Consider the following 23,068-nt stretch of genomic DNA (forward strand, 5'->3'; position numbering starts at 1 on the left):
AGCCTGAACAAAGGGTCTGAGGGTATGGCTTCTTTTCTCTGCTAAGAAGTAAAACACAGAAGTTTTTAAATAGCAATTTTCCTTGCTTTAAAGGGTCTTCAGTAGGCTGTTTTTTGCGTGGACTTTAGGATTATCTGCACCTCTCTTTTGAATAGTTGAGATTATCAGAAGTTTTATTGCCTGATAAATGATTATATTTGTGAAGAGTTTTTTACTTTTCAAAGTACTTTCATGTCTTTGATGACAGATTAATAGCCAGACACAGCCTGAATTTTTGCTCTTTGTCTACTTGGGAATACTTTTTAACAATCTGTGGTTTCATTGGAGTGGATACACCTTCTACTTATGAAAATCTAAACTTGCCTTCCCCCCCTGCTCCATGCCTTGGTAATTGGTCTTTATGAGTTGTTTGGGGCAGAAAACATTAGTCATTTGGTAGTAGCCAACCTTATGATGGTAAGTTTCTTTGAATTTAGTTGTACTAGTACTCCCAAAACAGACTTATAGAGTCTATTCTCTGCCTTGCTTGGGAAAGAGTAAAAAGCAATTTTAAAAACAATTTGGCTTAGGGCAATCATGCATATATGAAACAGGCTTGGATCAAAAATGAAATGATACTAAGAAAAATCAGTATAATCAGATTTTTAAAATGACATTCTATGTAATGTATAACACTAATGTGTTATTTTATTAAAAGTTCCTGGTGTTTACTGCTATGAAAGCATCATCACTATGAAACTAATAAGGGGACAGCTATTGATAGTTTTGTTGGCTTGGAGAGGTTGGTTATATGTTATATTCTAGTCTAATAATCAGGATCGTGTAATTTTTATAGGGAATAAGAGAGACAAGGATGTCAGTATTTTCTCTACTTCAGTCCTACTGAGATACCTTACTATAAGCGTGGTGCTGAAACTGGGCTCTTGAGGATCATGCCAGTGGAATACATGCTCAGGCAGGTGCTGCTAGTAAGCTGCAAAAGCTACTAGAATGAGCCCAGTGATGGCTGCTGGACTCATCTGAAGACTGGCCTGCCCAAGTTTAGAGCAATTCCTCACTACATTCAGCCATAGCAGCCTTTGAGGACTAAAGTACAGAGGCCTGTGATCTGTGTTGGCAGAGGGGAAAGTACCCCTGTACTAACAAAATCACAGATCTTTGAAATGTTGAAGCAAATTGAGTAAGGAGCAGTGCCTGCTGCAACCAAAAGTTTACTACAGTTTTATTTGTGCAGTTTTTCAGTGTAGGAAAACAATCTTTGAACCTCAAGAAGATTCTTGCTGTGAACAGTGCTTCCACAAGCTTGAAAAAGCAAAGCAGGAATGTCAAGATTTGAAAAAAATGCTAGAGAAATCATGCAGGCATCTCCAGCATGCAGTAAGAGAACATAAAGCTACAGTGGAAAAAATTGGAGGTTAGTGTTTGAAAATAGTGAGCCTGCTACTAGTGTGAAATGTACTTTAAACTTTGTTACCGTGTTCAAAAGTGGTATTTTAGTTCATAACAGGCATTATCCTCTTTGAGATTAATGTAGGCTAATTCTGATTTTAGTAATAGACATTGTAGCTATTGATCACAGACAAATTCATTTTCTTCTTCTGAAATTCTCTGATCCCTTCTAAATTTAGACCTTTGTCTCTATGTTAGAGTAATTTCTTCCTCATTTTTTCCTAAATGATCCAGACTTAGATTTTATGTCTAGATCTCATTTTAATCTCCAATAAAATGGAATCATTGTCCTAATTTTCTGTCTTAAAAGTAATCTTCTGCTTAAGTTTGTTGATTTTACCCCAAATATCATATTGTGTTTAATTATTTGTGTTCTCTATATATTAGCTCTCCCTCTAATGTATTAGGAACAAAAGAAATTATCATCTGCGGTCAGTCCCATAGGTCATTATTAATCTGACTTCGATAATGATATCAAGGGGTATTTCCTGGAAAAACGTGGTTGTCTTCCATCGTCATCTACCAAACATCAGAAATGTATTCCTATTAAGAACGCTTACCTTAGTAATCCATGACAAATTTTTTTTAATCTTCTGTGAACCTTGACATATATTTTCAATGTGTTATGCTTCTTAAGATGGCCTACACCTTTCTTCACTCTTGTTTTTTGTTTGTTTGTTTGTTTTTTAGGCAATTGGGGTTAAGTGACTTGCCTAGGGTCACACAGCTAGTTAAGTGTCAAGTGTTTGGTCTGAGGCCGGATTTGAACTCAGGTCCTCCTGACTTCAGGGCTGGTGCTCTATCCATTGCGCCACCTAGCTGCCCCTCTTCACTCTTATTAGTCCAACAAGTTTACTAACTTTTATGTAGATTAATTAATTGCTCTAAATTTGCTATTTAAAAACTTAAAGTGGTTTCTGTTTTGTCTGGTATTTCTTCATTTTGGTAAGCAGGTCATAGAATCATAGATATTTAGAATTGGAAGGGACCTAGGGTTGCACTATGGCATAACAAAGTCCTGAGTTTGGTGTCAGAAGATAGGGTAGAGTCCTGGCTCTGCCACTTTTTAGCTGTATGTCTTTGCTGCAGTCATGTGATTTCTGAGCTTCAGTACTTTCATTGGTAAAGTGGGATTAATGATTCTTTACCTATTTCATGGATTTGTTGTGAGGATCATGGGAGTGTGACTACAAATGGTATTACCATCTATGCTAACTTCATTACTTCAAGAATCTGTGATTTCACTGGCACGGGCACTGAGCCCTCCATTGACATTGGCCTCAATTTCTTGACTGCTTAATAAATAGTCTTTTAGAATTACAGTGGCTAAAAAGTTCATCACACTGTGACTCACCTGCAGACAAGACTCTTGTAACTTAGCTAGGCTTGTCCTCAAATGACACATATTCAGTTCATCACCAGACTCATAATTGAAGCCCTCTTAACCTCAGTAGCCTACCAGAGTTTATGCTTTTTAGGTATAGTCTTCAAGAACCAAAGGTCACCTTCATACCACAGTAAGGAAGTAGAGTAGAATGTTAGTTGAGGCCCCAAAAAGTCTGTGGTTCTAAGGTTTCCTCATGGGATTCTTTTCCAAGTATTATTCAAGGCTGACTCTGCCTGAGCCTTATGAGATGAGATGAGTTCTGGCACATTCTGCACAGTTGGGCTGTAGAAGATATTATTTAGACATATTTTAGAGTAACAAGATTCCACCACTGAGCCCTCTGTTGACCTAATGTAGATCCCAACCCATCCACAAGTTGGTCCTCAACCATCTTAGACCAGCACAATGTTGGTCTTTAAAGAATTGCTATGGCCAAAAAATTCATTATCTTGCTGCCAACCTGTGGTGAGCCTCTCCAAACTTAGCTAGGTTATTCCTTGAATGGCAGATACGATCTGTCACCACATCCGCACTCAAACTTTTTAGCTTAGTACCTCTGTTAGAAATAGCATCCATACCCATCGTGATTTTATAGACTGATTGTAATATAAAACCTCAGCTGTAATGTTTTGAGAATAAAGGCTTTTTATTGGTGTAATTTTTTTGGTTGAAGATTAGCCAGAAGCCCCTTTGTGCCCCAGCTTTTGGAAGTTTTAAAATATATATATTTGTCCATTCCCTTACCTTAGCAGGAAAGAGTGTTTTGAATGACATTTTAATGAATCGGCATTAAAGTATCTTGAGGAACAGGGAGGAGCCATTATTATGAAGATCAGTGAAAGTTTGAATTGTTTGTTATCAGGAATTCTTTAAAAAGAAACAAAAACCAAAATCACTGATATTGGTTCTTTTTCCTTGTATTTTGTCCCTTTCTTGTAAAAGCTAGAGGCAGAAAAACATTTCAGTAAATTTAGGGTTTTGGTTTTAACTGTCTTTTTTTAAATGGCAAGAAAAAAACTGGAAGGGTTGTTAGAGATAATCTAATCCATCCCTTCATTTTACATATAAATAGACTGATGAGGCCCAGAGAAATTAAGTGAGAAGGCATGGCCTCAGCCTTTGTCTTTTTGGATCAAGAGTTCTAAATTTTTCAGTCTTTCTCTTATGGCAACTATTCCATACTTTTGATCATTTTAGTTGTTCTCCTCTGGATCTTCTCCAGCTCTTACTTTCTATGCAGCTTACTTCTTAATAGGGAAAAATATTGTTAGTATTAGTACTCGTCTGAAACACAGACTGTCTAATATTCTTGGTAAACTGGGTTGCCAAGTGGAACTGAGCAATGATTCAAGATGAGAAAACTGAATAACTTCCCATTTTGCCCTGAGTTAGCCCTTCATTTTGTAATTTGGTTTGTTTGAAGTGATTCCCCAGTACATCAGTCATCATTTATATTCAAATGTAAGTAAAAAGAAAAACTCATAGCCAAATAGAAATGATTTAGAGATTAGCTACACTTTTATCTTCAGTAATGTGGTTAACCAAGAATTTACTGTATATGAAGCTGGAGAAGTGACAGAGTAACAGGGAGATTAGAACTTTCACTGTGTCTTAAGGGGCTTGTCAAATAATAATTGATGACATTGACAGAGTACTTTAAGGTTTGTAGAGTACATCTAAATATTTATTATCTCACTTGAGTTTCTCTACAACCAGGTAAGCTAGGTAGTCCTAGTGTAATTCTCACTTTATAGACAAAAAAGCTGAAGCTCTGAGAATGAGGAGTGATTTGTCGTCCACAGTCACTTGTGAATAAGTGACCAAAGTGACCAAAAAAAAAAAAGAATGCAAGTCTTCCTAACTCCAAATTCAACTCTTTAACCCTTGCATCACTTGGCTTCTTTGAATGCCAGAAAAATTTCAGAAGTCTCCCATCTGTATTAACCAGCTTCATCAAGGCAACCAAAAGAAACTTTTTTCTATATTATCCCAAAAGGAAAACACCAAGATTTTTGTTTTGTTTACTTTTTTAATTAATTTATTTATTTTTAGTTTTCAGCATTCATTTCTATAAGCTTTTGAGTTTTAAATTTTCTCTACCTCCTTCTCCAAGATGACATGCAATCTGATACAGACTCTACATATACATTCCTATTAAACATATTTTCACATTAATCATGTTATAAAGAAGAACCAATAGGAGGAACCACAAGAAAGAAGAAACAAAACAAAACAAGAAAAAAAATAGCAAATAGTATGCTTCGATCTGCATTCAAACTCCATAGTTCTTTCTTTGGCTATGAATGGCATTTTCTGTCATGAGACTTTTGGAGATGTCTTAGATCCTTGCATTGCTGAGAAGAGCTAAGTCTATCAAAGTCAGTCATCGCATAACATGGCTGTTACTGTGTACAACATTCTCCTGGTTCTGCTCACTTCACTCAGCATCAATTCACACAAGTCTTTCCAGGTTTTTCTGAAGTCCACTTGCTCATCATTTCTTATAGCACAACACTATCCCATTATGTTCGTATATCATAACTTATTCAGCCATTCCCCAACTGATAGGCATTCCCTCAATTTCCAATTCTTTGCCACCACAGAAAGAGGTACATATTTTCGTACATGTGGGTCCTTTCCCCATTTGTATGATCTCTTTGGGATACAGCCCTAGAAGTGCTATTGCTGGGTCAAAGGGTATGCACATTTTTATAGCCCTTTGGGCATAGTTCTAAATTGCTCTCCATAATGATCATTTCACAACTCCACCAACAATGCATTAATGTTCCAATTTTCCCACATCTTGTCCAACATTTATCATTTTCCTGTTTTGTCATGTTGGCCAGTCTGATAGGTGTGATTTGGTACCTCAGAGTTGTTTTGATTTGCATTTCTCTAATCAATAGTGATTTAGAGCATTTTTTCATATGACTATAGGTAGCTTTAATTTCTTCCTCTGAAAACTACCTGTTCATGTCCTTTGACCATTGATCAATTGGGGAATGTCTTGTATTCTTAAAAATTTGACTTAGTTCTCTATATATTTTAGAAATGAGGCCCTTATCAGAGACACTGGTTGTAAAAATTCTTTCCCAGTTTTCTGCTTCCCTCCTAATCTTGGTTGCATTGGCTTTGTTTGTGCAGAAACTTTTTAATTTAATGTAATCAAAATTGTCCATTTTGCATTTCATAATGTTCTCTATCTCTTGTTTGGTCATGAATTCTTCTGTTCTACATAAACAAGATTTTTTTTTTTTAGCAATGTATATGCCTCCATGCAGTGAAATACTCAAAATATAAAAGCATAAGGAAATTCTATTCCCTGGCATCTCCTTTTAAATTTCCCTATGTCCTCAAAAGAAGGAATTTAAAGAAAGTCCAGGGGAAGGACAGAAAAGTGCTATACCACTAGCCACTGCTTACAGAGAAATGTTAAAGATAGATAACTACTTGAAAATAAGAAAGCATTGGATAGAATTTCAAAGTCAGATGATTTTTTTTTTCAGAATTAAAACTACCCTTGTGTCTGCATTTATTTTAGCTCATTAGTGGAATGGTGGCCAGAAGAACAAATGGAATGCTTATACAAGCCTTATACATATCTACATGAAAATGTTATTGTGAAATTATGTAAACCAAGTAAATTACACAAGGAAAATACTGTACACAACATATGGCAAGAGCTGTTGGTTACTGTTGCTATTCAATAATAATATTTTATATTTCACATTGTAATCATGAAGTAGTCATTTGGTACAATTCCCTTTTGAGATTGTTACCTAGTTTAATACATGAACAAAGAATAAGTCAGAAAAATCAACCCTCCCTTTTAGGCCACCCAAGTTGATAATAGAGCCAAGACCAGAACCCTAGTGCTTTGATTACTAGTCTTAAGACTATTCAGTAGTATTGCATTGGTGTGGTTTGGGGGGGTTTTGTTTGTTTGTTTGTTTCTGTAATTCCTCTTTCCAAATATTTTCATAGAGTTCCTAGTATATTTTAACTGGAATGGATCTTTGAGATCTTCTCATTTAAGTCCCTCATTTTATATAAGAGGTCACTGAGGCCCAGAGTGTTTGTGACTTATCTACATTCCCACAACTAGTCAGGAGCAGAGCTAGAATCCATGTCTATTGATTCCTAGTCTAGATTTCATTTTACTGTTCTGTGATTTGGTAGCATTCAGTGAGTCATAAAAACATCTAAGGACAAGATAAGCTCAGGGAGAGCATGTACATGCCACGTGCAGCTTTTTATTCATAAATCTTTGTAAATACCCCATACACATAGGTGTTCGGAGCAGTGAGCAAGCTCCCTTCTGGCTAAAGGATGAGAGAAGGCAACCACACCAGAAGAAGAAATACAGCCGAGCAATGTCACAGTAATCTAGGGAAAAGAAAGCATCTAGGATGAGAAGAGAGGTCAACAGTGTGGAGCACTGTAGAGAGTTGGAGTAACTAGGTCCGAGTCCCAGTTTTACCACTAACTAGCAATGTGTGACTCTTGGGATAAATTACTTAACATTTCTGGGCCTGTTTTTTTTTTTCTCTGAAAAATCAGAGGACTGGATTACATAAGCTCTGAAGACCCTCCTGGTTGTGATGTGTTCTTTGTCATTCTGTGAAACAGAGGACAATTCTTAGATAACATACAAGTAAATACATAGTGGTGCAGTATAGTTTTTATGTGCTGAGAAAATAAAGCCAAGGGAGTAATCATTCTGGAGTGAGAATAACAAAAAATCATATAGCTTTCTTTCTAAAGATTTGCATGTGGTCAAAAATTACAAACTTTTATTTTGCAGAAGAAAACAGTAGAGTTGTTGAAGAATTAATGGAGGAAAACAATGAGATGAAGATGAAATTGGAAGAACTGAGAGCACTTAGCATACCACCAAGGTGACTGTTTCCATTTTAAAGGAACACTTGATTTGTTTTCCAGATGAGATTAATCATTTGAGATCTGTTTGTTTTTGTGTAATCTTCAGTTGTTAAATCCAGTGGCCATTTCTCAGTGTTTATCTTTCTTGAATTCTCTGTAGTGCTTAACCCTGAGTTTTCTTGGCACCGCTCTTATGTGGTTCTCATTTCACTGACAGCTCCTTCCTTTGTTGGATCACCATCCATAGTCTGCCCCCGTGCACAGGTGTAGACCAGGCTTTTGTTGTAGGCCTCGCTTCTTCTCTTCTCTGTATTGTTGATACCATTAGCTTCCTTGGGTTTGATGATCATCTCTATGCAGATATGTCTGAGATGCGTATATCATAGCTTAATCTCTATCCTCACCTCGACATCTCCACCTGGATTTCCCACAGACGTGTCAAACTCAGCACATCCAAAACAGAACTCATCTTTTCCAGAAAACCCATACTTCTTCCTCACTTCCTTGTTTCTTTTGAGGGCACTGCCAGCCTTCCAGTTACTGAGGTGTACAGACTTAAGAGTTATCTGCTACGCTTTTTCTTTCTTTTCCCTCCTCTGACTCCCATATACAAGGACTTGCCAGGTTTGATCAATTTATCTCCTCAACATTGCTAACATCAGTCCCTTTCAGTCACATGGCTACTACCCTAATTCAGCCTATTACTGCTTGCCTAGAGTAGTGTAATAGTTTCCTGATTTGTAGCCTTGTCTCCATCCATTGCTGCCAAGCTTGTGTTATTACTAAAGCATTGGTCTGGCCATGTCACTCCCCTGCTTAAGAAGTTTCAGTGACTGCTGGTTGCCTGTAGAATAAAATCTGAACTCCTGTCATTTAAAGTCTTTTACAATCTGTATCTGACCTATTTTTCTAGATTGGTTTCCCATTATTCTCCCTTCAGCATACCCGTATTCTAGACAAACCAACCTACTTGATGTTCTTCATACCTGACATTCCACATCCTCTATGCTTTTATATAGGTTGTTTCCCCATGCTTGGAATGCTCTCGCCCCTTACCTGTGCCTCTTAGAGGACTTAGCTCTCAACAAGGCTTAGCTCAAATCTTACTTCCTACTCTTAGCCCATTTCTGATTCCCCCAGCTACGAGTGTTCTCTATTCCCTCCCAAAATTACTTGGTCTTTATTTTATGCATAGTTTGTATTTATGTATGTATTATTTCCCCTATAGTTTGTATTTATGTATATGTTGTTTCCCCACTATATACTGTAAGCTTCTTGAATGCAGGGACTATTCTGTTTTTGTTTTTGTTTTTTTTTCCTTTAACTCCACAGCATCTAGCACAGTGCACAGTGTCTGGCACATAGTGTAGGTATTTAATAAATCTATGTTGAATTGAACTTTTAACCCTTGGTTTGTTTTTAGATCATTTTCAGAAGGTGCTATTGACCATAGCTGCCTGATATGCAACGGAAAGGGCTTAGAAGAACTTCGTGGACATTATATTAACGCTGTAAAAAAAATCAAAAGTGAGTTCCTATAGAATTTATGCAACCAAATCTGTACAGAGTCAAAACAATCATCTTAAGGTATTGTAAGACCTCATCTGGGGATCTTCTAGCTCTCATAAGTTCAATACCTAGACATTAGAAATTTGTGAAAAACTCACATATCAGAGAATGGTGATGCCTTTTCTAGATATTCTCTATACATTTTTGGAAGTGATAGAAAGCTGGGATTGTTCTTGTATTATAGTCGACAATCATTTGACTGTGAGTGGGGTAATATTGTAATAGTACTTTGACTATATTACAAATTAAATAATTAAAAGGGGAAAACTAGGACCAGTTGTTAAAAGCCCAAGGGATTAGGACTGAAGAAGCAGCAGAAATTAAATAACCACGTGTTAGGTCCTGACATGTCTCTAACCTATGTCTAGATTAGAATGTACTTCCTCCTTCAAAATTCAGCCTAAGCACCATTTTATACATGAAGTCTTTCCTGTTCCCTGTCACTTCAAGCTGCTTCTCACAGATTTCCTAGTATTTATTTCATCTATCTTCTGTGTAAACTTATGTGTAGCTCCTTGAGGTCAGGGCCAGTTTCATTTCTGTCCTTGTGTTCCATAGTGCTTAGCATAGAGGAGATGCTTAATAAATGCTTGTTGGTTGGTTGGTTGATTGTCACGTGGGGATTCATGCATCGTTAAGTCCCACATAATTTTAATTAAATATGATAATTCTTCAATTTTTATTCTACATCGTAGATGCTTTGAGGTTATAAGTGCTGTATAAACATGATAGTCCTGGTAGAACAGGTATGAGGAATTTTTTTAAACAGGATCTAGCCCTGGCCTTGATGGGTCTGGTTCACAATAACTCCTTCCCTTCTCTTAGATCTCCCTTTCTGTCCAATTTACTGTCCAATTCAAACATACCTTAGAATGCATTGAGTCCAACCCTCCTGTTTTACAGATAAGGAAGCACACAGGTCACTGAGACCACACAGAGATGTGTCAGGGTCACAAAGCCCTAAACTTGGAGCCAAAAGACATGGGCCCAAACCCCCTTCTTTCACCTCTCCAGACATCAGCTTCTCCACGAAGTCTGTGACCCTGTGAATTGCTAATTAGCACTTCAGTGACAGTCACAGTCCAAGTTCCATCACATCCCTGCAAGGGACGAGTCTTTCTGAGCTGTCCTTCTTTTTACTTCTGAATGTCAGTCTGTCTGTCAACATTTCTCTCCTTTTTCCAGTTTTCCTTCCTCTCCCTTAATATAGATCATGATATGAAGTTGAAATGTTTTTAAATATTCATCACTGTTGTGGAATTTCTGTATCTCATATATATGGTATTTTCTTGCCTGAGATTTTTTTTAGAACATGACAGATTTTTCATCAGGGAACACTCCATTTTTCTCACCATATATGACCATCATCATTTCAGTGGAATATATAATAGTTTCTCTTTAAATCCTACTGAAAGGAAATCCTTAATATTCTATGACATTGTTTAAAACAGCACTGTTTTAATATTCCCTATTGGTCCCCCCCCTTTTTTTTTTGGTTAGAAAATAGCCCTGGTATATCTATGTCCCTTCTCCCTCTGGGACATTCTATTAAAAAATAAATGCCCTGTACATTTTTTACCTCATGTGTTGTAGGTGATATGATTCGATATATACAGGGAAGTAAAGAGAGAGCAGCTGAGTTGCTAAAAGCAGAACTATTTAAAGAACGTCAAGAGACTGCTCGGAGGATGCGCAAATACTACCTGGTTTGCCTGCACCAACTTTTGCAGGATGATGGAAGGCAGGAAGGGTGAGTCCAGAGTAAATAAGCACAGTTTTGTTGCATTGAGAGAGCTGGAACATCATGTGATTATTCAGCCATTTTTCCAAGTTGCAAAATTAAGTGTTTTTACATGACTTTGGGGTGAAAGAAACTTATGGCTGTGTTGCTCTAAAAACTGGCTAGGGGAATTGGATAATAGAAAGCCTAGGGGTAGAGAAACTTGTTTTTTCTCTGAACTATGTTGATTTAATATTCTGAAATTCCCCATAGGGCTGAGAAAAAGATCATGAATGCTGCTAGCAAGCTTGCTACAATGGCTAACGTGCTGGAAACGCCTATTATTAATAGAGCCCAGATCAAAAATTCACCATTGGGTATGTGAAAAATGAATCACTTCAGTAGTTTGTTTTTTTCCTACCCTTCCCACTCCTTTAGAGATTTAGTTTCTGCCTTATAAAACAAGGGCAAAGGGAGGGCAAGTTTATTTGTGATGTTTAACTGGCGATTTATAAACACAACCTAAGAATTTCTAGCATTGGTAGGTAAAGTTTTCTAAAATACTTGAAAGGATTGTTTTTGTTTTCAGCATTTCCTCTAATTTTCTGTTTTCTTTCCTTGTACTTTGTTAGCAGTACCTCGATCGTCTGAGCTACTGCCTGGAATTGAACAATCAAAGAGAAATTACATGAATCAGAGTAGGGGAAGCCATATGGAAAACAAATCAAGCAGCAGGAATAATATCACCAAGGAAGGCGGCGAGCAAGTCCTTCAGAAGCGTTTACCTTGTAACTTAAGACAACGATTAGAAGATGCAGAATACATGGAAACAAAGCATGTTGCTTTCAGAGAAGCATCTTCAGGCATTGTGAGCAGTGTGACTGCATGCAAACGGCAAGATGATTTGCCAAGAAATGTGCATCCTGAGTTTGTTCCTGGGGAAGGTGGAGGAAGCAACACTGGCCCTCACATGCAGTTTGAAAACACACACACATCTACTCAGACTTCTGGCCTTTCTGACACAGGATCTAGTCATGTAACATTTCAGAGCCTGAAAGAAAAGCGCATTTTAAAAGAACGTAAATGTAATTCACAGACTGAGTGTTGTCAGCAGGTCATAGCTGAGAAAAGTCTGGATTTTAATATTCAAGAAACGCCAGTAAAGGATAGAGAAGGTCCCGGTGACTCTCTCGACTGGAGTTCAAAAAGTGTAACTCCTGAAGCCTTACATAGCAGTGACACATCGTTTTTATTCCCTTTGCAACAAGGGATCCTGGATAAACAAATAGAATCAGTTTCCTTCATGCAGTTTCCAACAAATACTTGTCTTTCTGATACAGAGGGAAAAGCCAATAAACTTTGTAGACAGTTCTTATGTCAAAATGACCACATTCATGTTGTCAAAAAAGAAGACAAACGAACCCAGACAGAGCAGGTAAATAAGCCTCCTGGGCATGCATCTCATCCCAACTCTGATGTACTGAAATCAGACTTCAAAAAACTGAACAGTGCAGTTCATTCTTCAGCTTATCATCAGCATTCAAGAAAATTATTAATGGCTCCCCAAAGTAGTCAACAGGACAGTGGCTTTGACAGCCCAATGGCCAATCTAGATTAATTGTTCTTGTACAGTGATTAAGAAGATACACTAATATATTTAAAAGAGAACTGAAAGGGAAAATTTGTACTGAAAAAAAAATGTGAGCTCTGTCTATTTTGGGATGTTTTGATAACATCTGACTGACTGTTAACATGAGTAAAGTAATCTCATAAAATTACTTGAAATATTTATGTTGCCTTAATCTTCCAAATTTTATGGTTGTGTATGTTTTGGTCTTTTTATGTAGTGTTTATTTTTGATTGCTAAATAGAATCTATTTTTATACCTATAAATTAGTTTGCTGTGCTGTGTTAAATTATTATATATTTAAATAAAACTATATATGGCCCCATTAGAATTGTTATAAATTATTTTGTAATTCTTACTGTAGTAGAAATGTTTAGCATCATGGTTGAAAGTTTTCTTGAAGAGTCTAATATAAACTTAATCATTTGTAAATATGGGAGGCAAAATTTAATTTTAATACTGATTGAACTTTTACATGGTTATAGGCTTGCTGTGGGAATGGTTTTCCCTGGAAAATGTAAACTCAAAAATGGCATTTTTGTTTCAAGTAGGAAAAAAAAAGGTTTTTTTTTTCCCAAGCATGTGCTACATATGTCACAAAGTACAATTTTTTATTGGTTTTATTATTTAAAGTGTCACTTAAGTTTTCAAATTGATATTTGCATAATTTCACGGCTCTTATAGTACCCACAGGGGGAAAAAAAACGTTCTCCGTCAATGTCATTGCTTCACTTACTTTCTCTTCTGAGGATGATGTGTATGCAAGTCAGCATTATTTCATTGGATGTTACTCGTGTTTCAATAGAGGTTAATAGACTGTGTTCTGCCTTTGTGTGTGAACTAGTTAATTTTATTCTGTTTCTCTATAAGTGCTACATAGTTCATTCATGCCATGAATTGAGAATGAGAAATGTAAAGTGAGGAAAGGCCACAGGGATAAATAACCACCTAAACAGTGTTATGCCCAAATGAATCTCTTTAAAAGTTAAAAATTATAGATTGATGCAGGTGAAAGCAGATCCAGCCTACTTGAGCAGCATCACCCTGACCACAGAAAGGACAGAAAGAGAATTGTTCCAGCATAGCTTAGTGTTTATAACCTGTGGGATTCCTCAAACCACTACCAGGCTTGGGGCCTACCTGAGGAGCAAGCTCTCCAAATTGGGCCTAGACCAATGGAAATCAAAGCCTATTGTTGGAGTTTGCCTGAGTGTACATAACTACGAATCTGTAAAAGGAGCGCTATGTCCACTGTTGGTCGACCCATATTAGTGTCTGGCAGCCTGTTAGATGGCTGTCTGTGTCAAAAAGCTCAATTTAACAGCCTCACCTTTGCTGATAGAAGCAAAGTAGTCCAGAATGTGCGCAAATGCTTATTCATTCACATTGCCAGATTTCTTAAACCAGCATCGGACTCTTATCTACCTCTGACGAGTGACTGTAAATATTAAACCCGAAAGGAACCAACGAGGTCTAACTCTTGACGTATAGTCAGATTTGTTAGCCACCAGCAAAGTTGACAGTTTAAAATATTGGGAGGAGTTAATCATGTCAGATGTTTAAGCCCTTTTCAAAAGTGTTAGAGGAAGGTGTACCCTTTGATTTCAGCTCCTTTCTTGGTGTCCTTACTTCTTTTCTTTTTCCTAATTGTCATTTACCTCCTAGGGAAAAGTGTAAGGTTCCCATCTAGCACTCAACAAAAAATCCATTTTAATACTTTTTCCCTATTCCCAAGGAAGGTTTCACTCAAACCTAGCACACTTAGAAAGGAAGCTGGTTGATTTGAGGGATCCTATTTAGCTTAGATGAGTCTCCAGATTACCTCTTAGCATGGAGTTTTGAAACTTGGGTTCAGGATGGGAAAGATCAATCACTTTTTTACTCCTCCACAGGTCTTTGTGATACGAGTCATTTTTTTTAAAGTATTTTTAATCTCCCCACATCAGACAAGTTCATACCAGCTCATTGTGCAAAAGATGGTAATTATTTTTGTATTGATCATATTGTTGTCTCCACAGAGCTCTCCAAAGTGCCATCTTGTGTTGGAACTACCCTCAGATGAATTAAACTCCTATTTAGAAAAGAAAAAAAACCACTTCACATTCTCTCTGAAATAAAGGTACAGTTTAGTAATTGGCAGTGAAAAGCAAATGTAATTAGTGGCTTGTCTGTATCTAGATGTTTTTGTATTATGAGGTACTCTTTATTATAAGGTACTCTCTATGTGGTAATGGCTTTACAAACCACAGAGAAGACCTTGCCCTCTGGTTTCATGAATTTTCTATAACTATGAAGATGATGGTATTTGGAGGGAAGAGAATGGGCTTCTTGTTCAACCCTCTTGTTTCTTGGCCTGCATTAGTCAGTTTAATGCATTATTTCTCAGTCTGTTGGCCGCAGACATTGTTGTGTTATTAGGGGCTCCCTCGAGGTGTGCTGAAAACTCACCACTTGGTTGATTTTGCTAATGGTGAGTTTTCAGCCTTAAAAAAGGGAGCCCTCCCTTTAAAAGAAATGAAAAGGCAGCCAAACCTTTGTAGCTGTAAGAATAGCACAAGCTGTATACTATATTCTCTCTCATCCCTAGTTCAGGGATGGATGTCTCTTAAAACTGGGCTTCATAGAGCAACTGAACATGAAAGGGTCCATTGAGCCTCACCTCACTAAGCTGACCCACACTAATCATTGTTTTGCTTTGTATTTGTGTAGGAGTTGCTTACAAAAAAAGGAGCTTGTTGTGTAGAGTATAAAAAGTACTGGCCATGGAGGAGACCTGGGTTCAAGTCCTGCCTCCTACACTACACTAGTTAAGTGACCCCTAGGAAGTCACTTAGCATGTCTAAGCTCTCCTTGAATGCAGATTGGAGATGATAATAGCACTCACCTCAGATGGTTCTTATAAGCATTAAATGAGATAATGTTTGTAAAGTATTTTGCAAACTTTAAATTGCTAGTAGTAGTAGTGGAGGTGGTGGTAGTAGTAGTATTTGTATTTTATGGCACTGATACATAGTCCAATCTTTGACTTGCTTATGTTAATTTTTTTTTTTTAAATTTCTGGTTGTTTTGTTTTCCTCATTTGATTGCGAGCCATTTTGAGACTAGGTCCCCTGTTTCTGCTTTTGTGCCTCCCACAGTCCGTAAAACAGTGCCTGTATAAACTATAATTGCTTAATAAATGCAGAATGAATGAATTTCTAGAAATACATAATCATGGAAGCATATTGTGTGTGTAATAGTAACATAGCACTTAAAGGCCTGCAAAGTGCTTTTGTCACAAACTTATGAAGTAGATAATGCAAGTATTATTCCCATCTACATGTGAGAAAACAGGGGATCTAGAGGCTGTAACTCAACCATGTTGTCTCTGAGGAGGGATTTGAATCCAAGTCTACGGACCCCAAATCCAGCACTCCTTCCATTAGCAATACTGCCCTATATGAATGCAGTTTGAGTTCCTCAAAAATTACCTTTTTGTTGAGCTTGCAAATAGCACACTCAATAAGCATTTATTGAGTGCCTCTATGCAAGGCACTGTACTAAACAGAAGTGAAATAGTTCTTACTTTCAAAGAGCTTATATCCCAGTGGAGGAAGACAACATGTATATATGTATATTGATACATATAAAGGAAGCACAAGGAAACCTTAGAATGTGAAGGCACCAGCAGCTGGAGGACCAGGAAAGACTGGCAGAAGGTGGCCCTTGAGCTGTGTATTGAAGACAACCGGGGAGGGGGTGGGGGGGTGGGGTCCAGAGTGGCAGAGATGAGGAAGGAGGGAGTAATCCTGTCCTAGGGTACAGCCCATGCAAAGCTATCAAAGAATGTTTGCTGCTACAGGTCAGCAATGTGCAGTTAGTCCATTTGAGCAGATTTGTTTGTCTCTAAGCCCCAGGTATAGGGCAAGGAAAGCTGAGTAGGGCATCAGAGTCAACAAGAACTCAAGCCTTGAGCAAAATCTCAGAAGTTTAAGTTTCTCTGGCATTCCTGCCTTTCTCTCTGTGCTGCCCTACTTCTCATCTCTTAGTTCAGTCTCAAACATAGTTCTCTACTGGGATATACAATCCATGCCTGTCCCCATAGGAGAATAGGATGTAGAGTTTGAAGAAACCATGTCATCTAGTCAGACTAGATAGCACAATATAGGAAGAGACTTGATTTAGGATCAAGGCTTGGACTCAAATACCATCTTTATTACTTAAGTCCCTTAATCACTTGACCTTGAGGAAGTCATGTAACCATTTTAGTTTTTTAGTTTCCTCATGAAAAATGAGAGGGTTGCTCAAGATTAAATAAATTTTATATCTCATCCTTCAAATATCCTGTCTTACATATTTCATTCCTGCCATCCATCCATCAAATTGTCTATAATCTGCTATTGTTGTCTTAAAAACAGCGAAGAAGATGAGATTGGGAGTTAAGAGAGACCTCGGATGGAATTCTGCCTCCTGACTGTGTGTATCCACACGTGTCACCAAACATCTCAAACCTCAGTTTTTTTTCATTTGCAAAATGGGCACTTGTAGTCTCTATCTCACAGGATCAAATGAGATAGGTGGAAATAATTTTGCAAACCTAAGAACTTCCTATTATAATTAGTAATTATAGAAAACTCTTTAATATTTCACATATTTTAAAGTATTTTTCCAAGCTATCACCATGAAGTTACTGATCCCAATCTTGCTGCGATCAGTCAAGGGGTTGGGGGAAAGTGGAAAAATAGAAAGGGAATGGTGTTGGGGAATAAGTATATCACTAGCTCATTCTACCTGGCATTTGTTGCCCCGCCTGGTTTGAACTCCATGGCCTACACCAGGTACCCCCTGATGTCCCATCTTTCCCTCCACACTCTTTCCTGTCTCCTTTTGTGTGTTGTCTCCCCTCTTAAACTGTAAACTTGTTGAGAGCAGGGACTTCTTTTTATTGTGTCCCCCTGTGCCTGGTACATGGCAGGCACATACATGTTTATTGAATTGGATTGTCCCCACCTCAATAAGTATATCAGATTAATGTTTATTGAAAGCTCTATTTATACCACAGAGTTTTGCTATACATAGAATATTGGTTTTAAAGGATACTGTGCCAAGCCATAGCTGATCAGGAAGCCTCTGGTAGCTAAACTTCTCTCTCTCTCTCTCTCTCTCTCTGTCTCTCTCTCTCTCTCTCTCCCTCTACCCTTATTTATCTCCTGTACCTCTTAGTGACCTAACACAGTATCTTGCAAATAGTGGCTAATTGTTGTTTAATAATTTAACTTTAATAAATACTTAGGATTTTTGGAAGAACCACTCCTGATTTTAAAAAAATCTCTAGAATATTGTGACAAATGGCTATTCAGCCTCTTCTTGAACACCTATGAGGACAGACAGTTCATTCCCTATCAAGATAGCCCAAATATTCCACTTTTAGACAGCTAAGAAAATTTTCTTTATACCAGCACAAGATCAGTTTTCCTATAACTTCCACCCATGATATTTTTATATAAACACATGTCCTTTTACTCTTCTTCATGAAGGCATACGTTTAACCAACTAATATTAAGCATACCTTTGAACAATCAATTTTTTAAAGTTTAACTTAGTTTATAGCCCATAGCTTTTGGTTACTTTTTAAATTCAGTTTTATTTTCAGATCAGTTACAAATATGTATAGTCAATCAAAAGAAATTCATACATTAGCCGTGTTCAGAAAGAAAGGAAGGAAGGAAGGAAGGGAAAGAAAGAAAATATCAGTCTGCCCTCTTAGTCCATTAGCTCTCAATCTGTGGGTGGATAGTATCTTTCATCATGAGTCCTTTGCATTTGTGGTTGGTCAATGTGTTGATCAGAGTACATAAATCTTTCAAAGTTGTTTAACCTTATAATAATATTGTTATTGTATAAATTGTTATCCTGATTCTGTTCACTTTGCATCAGTTTATACAGTTCTTCCCAGGTTTTTCTGAAACTTCATAATATCTTATGCAATATAGTATTCCATCACCTTCATATACATAATTTGTTCAGCCATTCTCCAGTTGATAAGCATCCCCTCAGTTTCTAATTCTTTTCTGTCACAAAAAGTGCTGCTATAAATATTTCTCTCCAAATGGATCCTTTTCCTCTTTTTTGTTCTCTTTTGGGTATTGATCTAGTAGGAATATTGCTAGGTCAAAGGGTACACAGTTTAATACCTTTTTTGGTATAGTATCAACTTGTTTTTCAGAATGGTGGGACTAGTTTACAGCCCTATCAACAGCAGATTAAAGCACCTATTTTCCCACAGTCTTTTCCAGCATGTCCTTTCCTTTTTTGGGGGAGGGAAGGGTCAATTTTGCCAATCTGATGGTACTTCAGACTTTTAAATTTGCATTTCTCTATTAGTGATGTAGAACATTTTTTCATATGGTTATGATATGTTGGATTTCTTCCTCTGAAAACTACCTATTTATACCCTTTGACCATTTATTCATTCATTCATTACATCTTGTTCCATCCTCTGAGGCTAAGCAAAGAAAGTTTAGTTCCTCTTTCATAGGACCACCTTTCTGATACTAGAGCAGATATCATATATTTCCCTCCACTCAGTCTTCTTCAGGCTATGAATTGACTTGGGCATGCCTTTGAATAGTCTCTTCCAGTTCCAAATCTATGATCTATGAATATGTGAATTCATTTCAGTTTGCTCTCTTGGTAGTAGATTGAGTTACATAGGACTTCCTGCTTAGCTGGAGCACATTGGCAGTCGGTATGAATCACTTGGGTTTTTTTTTTCTTTGGGTAGGTCAGATTGCAATTTGGTATTTCCCAACATAACTGGAAAATTGTTGTATTAGAACCATGCCATCTTCAATAATTTTGAGTCATCTGAGCACACCAACGTTGACTCATCTTAAAATATTATTAGGAAATTAAAAGGCATTTCAATATCTTTGGGCAGTAACTAACAATACTATTTAAAAACCTCCTTTGTTATAATTACAAGAAATTTGTTTCCTTCAGAAACAGGACAGGAAATTAATTAGAAGCTGAAATGGTAAAATGGCTTCAAACAATGGCTTTTTTATTTCATTAAAATAAGTAACTTAAATGGATAGCTTATTCAGTGTCTTTTAAAGCAAAGAAACAATATGGAAACTTGGGGAGTAAATTAAATCTTGTGTTCTTATAAATATGTTATTGCCTGATGAGCCAACTTGAATAGAACCACCAATTTTTTTGGGACCAGAGGCTGTTCTATGTCTAAATGGTTTGTTCGTCACACAGCAAATTAGATTTCATAATTTCATTCATTGTGTCTTGAACATAGTGTTCTGGGCCAAATTCTGGTTCCTGTAGTCATTGATTCTTCCTACTTGGTGTTTCTAGAGTTCATAGATGAATGAGCACAGAGTAAGCACAGTTAAGAGTGCATCATTGTAATAATCCTATATATGGCAGATTTTTTGACTGCCTAGGAATCTTCAACTAGAAAGCTAAAATAATAATCATAATATAACTTTTTCACAATTTCCTTTGCTTAATTGTCTGACATTACCCACAGAACTGTTCAAGTTGCTTCTTAAGCACTAGTTAAATGCTCACATCTTAGCAATTTCAAATGTTCCCTTGAACTCAAATTTTGTGTTTGCAGAGGTTAAAATCACCTATTGCACATTGTGTTTGCTAGGTTAACAAATCCATTAAACCAAAGCAGAACCACAAAGTATGGTTCAAACCAACTACCCCAGGAAGCATGTTATAGCTAGCAAAAACTGGAAGTTTTCTGCCATATGAAATGGATGACATTTCTGGGACTCACAGCCCTTACAGCAATTTTCCCTACCGAGCTTTGTCTGTTTAATCAATCAGTAAATCAATAAACATTTACTGAGCATATTCTATATGCCACAGACTGTGCTAAGCACTGGGGATACAAAAAGAGGCAAAAGACAGTCCCTACCTTCAAGGGGCTCACAATCTAACATAGGAGAAAAGCAAACAAATATATACAAAGCAAACTACATACACGATAAATAGGAAATAATTAAAGAGGGAAGGCATTTAGAATTAAGAATGTACACTTTAAAAATTGAATTTGGAGCTATTTGGTTTTGAACAAGTGGTAGAGGATGCTGGGAAGTCAGAACATGCTCTAAAGGAGACTTCAGCTCAGGATCATCCCTTTCACCAGGTCAAGACATAGTAGAACCAGTTCTAAGGTGACAAAAAGTGAGTTAGTAATGTCCATCTTGGAAATTGAAGTAAAGGGACACAAGCAATGTCTTTCAAAGTGCACCCCCTTGGGAGTGGGGGATGGGAGAGAGAACTCAAAGGTTTTTCCCTGGTGCAAATGTGTGTGTATATATTTTCATATTCTCTGGTTTTTAAAGGAAAAACACTAGAACCAAAACTGAATGTGAATGCTCCTCTTTTCTCTGCTTCCTGACTTCAAGACTGAACTCAAAACCTGCCTTCTGTGAGGAAGCCTTTCCTAGTCTTTCAAATGTTAGTGTTTTCTCTCTTAGATTACCTTCTACTTAACACTCCCCCTTCCCACTTCCTCTTCCTTACCTTCCTCTCTCTCCCTTCTCCCTCTCTGTGTCTCTGTATCACTCCCTATCTATGTCTCTGTCTTTAAATATACACACACATGTGTAGAGAAAAATGTGTATAGATATATGTATACACACTTCTTGTATATACAGTTTTTGGTGTGTCATCTCCCCCATTAAAATGCTTTTTAAAGGCAGGGACTGAGTTTTTGTCTTTATTTTTAACCCTGACATATAAAAAGTCAACTAACATGACCATGAAAAGGAGCCAAAGAACAGTATGATTCAATCTTTTTTTTTTTTGTGGGGGGCAGCAAGGCAATTGGGGTTAAGTGACTTGCCCAACGTCACACAGTTAGTAAGTGTCAAGTGTCTGATCTGAGACAGGATTTGAACTCAGTTCCTCCTGACTCTGGGGCTGGTGCTCTATCCACTGCGCCACCTAGCTGCCCCTCAATTCTTTTCTAAATCAAAACACTGATTCAGAAAATAAACTTTCAAATAAAATATAAACTCCTTAGTTTGGCATTCAAGGCTTTCGTACCTCCTGTGTATTCCAACCAATTACATGCAATCCTCTGAAAACGGGTCTTACCTATGTACCTTGTTCAAGTGATATTGTATGTCTTCTGGAATGTTCTCCCTGCTTTATCTTTGTCTATCCATATCATCCTAGTTTCACTGGTAGAAGGGACCTTAGAAATCAATCCAACCCAGCTGTTTCATTTTATTAGATGAAGAAACTGAGGCCCAGAGACTTGACATGATTTGCCCCACGTCGCCAAGATGCAGACCCCAAGTTCTCCAAATCTAGCAACCGTGCCACAATCTCACTTGCTCTTCCTCCATGGCTCTGCTCAGATACCATGTCTTTCATGATTCCTTTCCTTTTTCACCCCCACCCCAGATAAGGGCTCTCTCCCTCTTCTGAATTAACACATTTTTGTTTTTCCCATGGCACTTAACATATTCTGTATTATAGCTATTTGTCTAAGTCTCAGCTTATGTAACTCCTCCATGGTCAGCCACCTATCTCATTATCTTTGTTATCTCAGTACCTCTCACAGTGCCTTGTACTGTGTGCTAAAAGGTAAGGGTTAGGAGTTGGGCCCACTTCCTCCTTCTAAGACCTTGGTGAATGAAGGCAGTTTACACTTCTGGGCCTCAGTTCTTTTCTTCTGCAACGTGAGGGGGTTGGACTAGAAGACCTATAAGTCTTCTGAATCCGATGGATGGATGGATGGATGGATGGATGGATGCATGGATGGATGGATGGATGGATGGATGGATGGATGAATATTTCCTCATAGGAATAAAGGAAAAGTTACAGGAAGGTTTTTCTGAAATACTTATAGCAAAAACATGGGTGCACAAGAGAAACTCAACAACAAAGATTTAAAAAATAATAAATATTTATTAAATTTAGTACTACTTATTATATGCCAGGCACTATGCTAGGCACTGGGAATACAAAGAGAAAAATGAGATAATCCTTCCTTCACGGAGCTTATACTGGAGAAGACAACATGGGCATATATAAGTAAAACACAATAGACAAGACAATTTTGGTTAATTCAATGCTCTGCAAGCCACACTGCTGACTCATCTCCGTAGGACTTTGTCTCCCGTGCCATAGAAACCTTTTCAGCTTGGAAGCTGACTCCACCTTAAACAATTTCTCCCTATGGAAGTATCTTCTGCCCCAAGAGCTTTCCTTCTGATTGGCTGGTTCCTCTGAGCATCTCCAATTTAAGGAGGGGGCCAGGCCAACCATGTCTTCATTCTCCCAATAATAACCAATAAACATTTACTAAGCACCTCTTATCTGCCAGGCACTGTGCTAGGTTTGGGGATACAATTAATTAAAAGAAAGATGGTCCCAGCCCCCAAGGAGCTTATAATATAATAGGGGGAGACAACCC

General features: G+C 37.5%; 1 protein-coding gene across 1 annotated transcript in view; it reads left to right on the forward strand.

The window, feature by feature from the left end:
* CEP152 (centrosomal protein 152) overlaps window positions 1-12,968 on the forward strand; it is a 92,500-nt gene extending 79,532 nt beyond the window's left edge. Inside the window, 6 exon segments of the mRNA XM_020977134.2 lie at window positions 1,235-1,414; window positions 7,641-7,734; window positions 9,141-9,244; window positions 10,880-11,036; window positions 11,280-11,383; window positions 11,639-12,968. Coding sequence (XP_020832793.1) covers window positions 1,235-1,414; window positions 7,641-7,734; window positions 9,141-9,244; window positions 10,880-11,036; window positions 11,280-11,383; window positions 11,639-12,624 — 1,625 coding nt within the window. The 3' untranslated portion in view covers window positions 12,625-12,968.
* Window positions 12,969-23,068: the final 10,100 nt, after the last annotated feature.

This window comes from Phascolarctos cinereus, unplaced genomic scaffold (genome assembly GCF_003287225.1).
Source record: "Phascolarctos cinereus isolate Bilbo 61053 unplaced genomic scaffold, phaCin_HiC Scaffold_3;HRSCAF=262, whole genome shotgun sequence".
NCBI lineage: Eukaryota > Metazoa > Chordata > Mammalia > Diprotodontia > Phascolarctidae > Phascolarctos > Phascolarctos cinereus.